General features: G+C 36.4%; 1 protein-coding gene across 1 annotated transcript in view; it reads left to right on the top strand.

The window, feature by feature from the left end:
- LOC138867663 (uncharacterized) overlaps window positions 1-1,671 on the top strand; it is a 6,530-nt gene extending 4,859 nt beyond the window's left edge. Inside the window, exons 2-3 of the mRNA XM_070144187.1 lie at window positions 1,216-1,355; window positions 1,485-1,671. Of these exons, the coding sequence (XP_070000288.1) occupies window positions 1,216-1,355; window positions 1,485-1,671 (327 nt within the window). The remainder of the gene's footprint in view (window positions 1-1,215; window positions 1,356-1,484) is intronic.
- Window positions 1,672-2,400: the final 729 nt, after the last annotated feature.

Here is a 2,400-nt window from a genome sequence, read left to right as displayed (position 1 = left end):
TGATGATTAATAACAATAATGGTAATGATAATAATGATAATAATAACAATTGTAATGATAATGATGATGATAATAATAATGATAATAATAATGATAATAGTAATGATAACAATAACAATAAGAAAAATAATAATACTAATAATAATGATAATAATAATAGTGATCATAGTAATAATAAAAATAATAATGATGATGATGATGGTAATAATGATGATGATAATAAAAGTAATAACTATAATAACAATTATAGCGATAATATTTAAGAGGAAAATAATTGCAATGATAATAAAAGTAATAGCGATACAATAGCAATAAAGATAATACTAATGTCAGTAATAATAGTAATAATAATAATAACAATGATAATAATAATGATAGTGAAAGTAGGTACGATAATAATAATAGTAACAATAATAGTAATGACAGCAGAGAATTATGATAATGATAACAATGTTAATGATACTGGTTAGAGTAAAAATAGTTAATAACATTACTGATACTAATAGCAATAGAAGTAATAAAAATAATAATAGTAACGATGATGATGATAATGTTAACAATAATGATAATGATAGTAATGATAATAGCAATAATGATAAAAATGATAATAATAATAATGATAATGATAATAATAATCATAATAATAATAATGCTAATGCTAATAATAATAACAACAATACAAATAACAGTAATGATGATAATGATAATAATGAAAACATCGATAATAGCATTAATGACGATGAAAAGGCAGCCAAATTAAACAAGCAAAAAAAGGAAATGAATAAAAAAGACAAAGTATATAATACGATAGCAGTCGACCCCATCCTGCCTGCGTGTTATTTACCCTAAGACATATATCCTCGTAGTTTTCTTCTTATCCATAAATTATTTGCAAAGTCCGCGCCCTCCCCCCACCCCCTACCACCCCTCCCCTTTCCCTTGGTCCTCACCCTCCCCTCTAAACCCCCGACTGTTTCTCTTTCTATCCATCATCTACCCTTACCCTCCCTCTCACCATACGCTCATTGTCATACCCTCACTGTCACATCCTCATTGTCATACGCTCATTGTGTTTCCCCCATTGTCGAACCCCCACTGTCATTCATACCCCCTCTGCCATACCCCCACATCCATACTTCCCCACTGTCATTCCCCACTGTCATTCCCCACTGTCATACCCCCCACCGTCATTCCTCCACTGCCATACCCGCACAGCCAGACCCCCACCGCCATAACCCACCGTCATACCCCTACTGTTATACCTGCACAGCTATGCCCCAACTGATATTCCCAACCACTGTAATACCCCCACTGTCGTTCCCCCATTGGGATACCCCCACTGTCATACCCCACGCGTCATAACCCCACCGTCATACCCCCCACTGTCATTCCCCCACAGCCATACCCCCACTGTCATTCCCCCACAGCCATACCCCCACTGTCATTCCCCCACAGCCATACCCCCCACTGTCATTCCCCCACAGCCATACCCCCACTGTCATTCCCCCCACAGCCATACCCCCCACTGTCATTCCCCCACAGCCATACTCCCCACTGTCATTCCCCCACAGCCATACCCCCACTGTCGCCACCCCTCTGTCACCCCCTCCCCACATAAAGCTGACACGCCACACCGACACCACGTTCGTTCACCTCCGCTATCACTGGTAAATTAGTCTCATATCACAATTCTCGCATTTTCTTAAGCTATAAAGAATTATGTAATTAATATGTCATTTTATTACTCTTGGCTACCCTTTCATCTTTTTTTTTTTTTTTTTTTTTTTGTCTTTTTTCTTTTAGCTTCTCATTTTTTATCTATGTTTTTTTTGCTTCTTTTCCTTTTTAACGAATTATGTTGCATACTTTCCCCTCGCTTCTACTGATTCTATTTATTTCTCTTCCTATTTATCTATTTATTTATTTTTTCTTCTTTCGATTCTCAATGTTCTTTTCATTTTTCTGCTTCTTTTTTTCTCCTTCTTTCGTTTTTTTTCTCTCTTACTCCCTCAATTTCTTTTCATCTATCATTTTGTCCTCCTCGTCCTCCTCACATCTTTTTTAGCTGCCTTTTCCTCATGTTCTTTTTCTGCCTCCTATCTTTCTTGCTTACTTTTTTCCTTCATTCTTTCTTCTTCTTCTTTTCCCTCTTCTTCTTTTCACTCTTCTTCTTCTTCTTCTTCATTTCCCTCTTCTTCTTCTTCTTTTCCCTCTTATTATTATTATTATTATTATTTTCCCTCTTCTTCTTCCCATTTTTATTCCTATCTCCTAACCCTTTTAATGGTAGTTTTCAGGTGAAGAATTATGTCACCATAACGGCCGCATGATGGACGGTGCGGGTTATTTTCCAGGCGTGAGTAAATAAAGTGTTTCTGTATACTCGCGTGAGAGAGAGAG

The sequence above is a fragment of the Penaeus vannamei genome, chromosome 31, assembly GCF_042767895.1.
Source record: "Penaeus vannamei isolate JL-2024 chromosome 31, ASM4276789v1, whole genome shotgun sequence".
Taxonomy (NCBI): Eukaryota; Metazoa; Arthropoda; class Malacostraca; order Decapoda; family Penaeidae; genus Penaeus; species Penaeus vannamei.
This window is presented reverse-complemented; position numbering and strand designations above follow the sequence as displayed.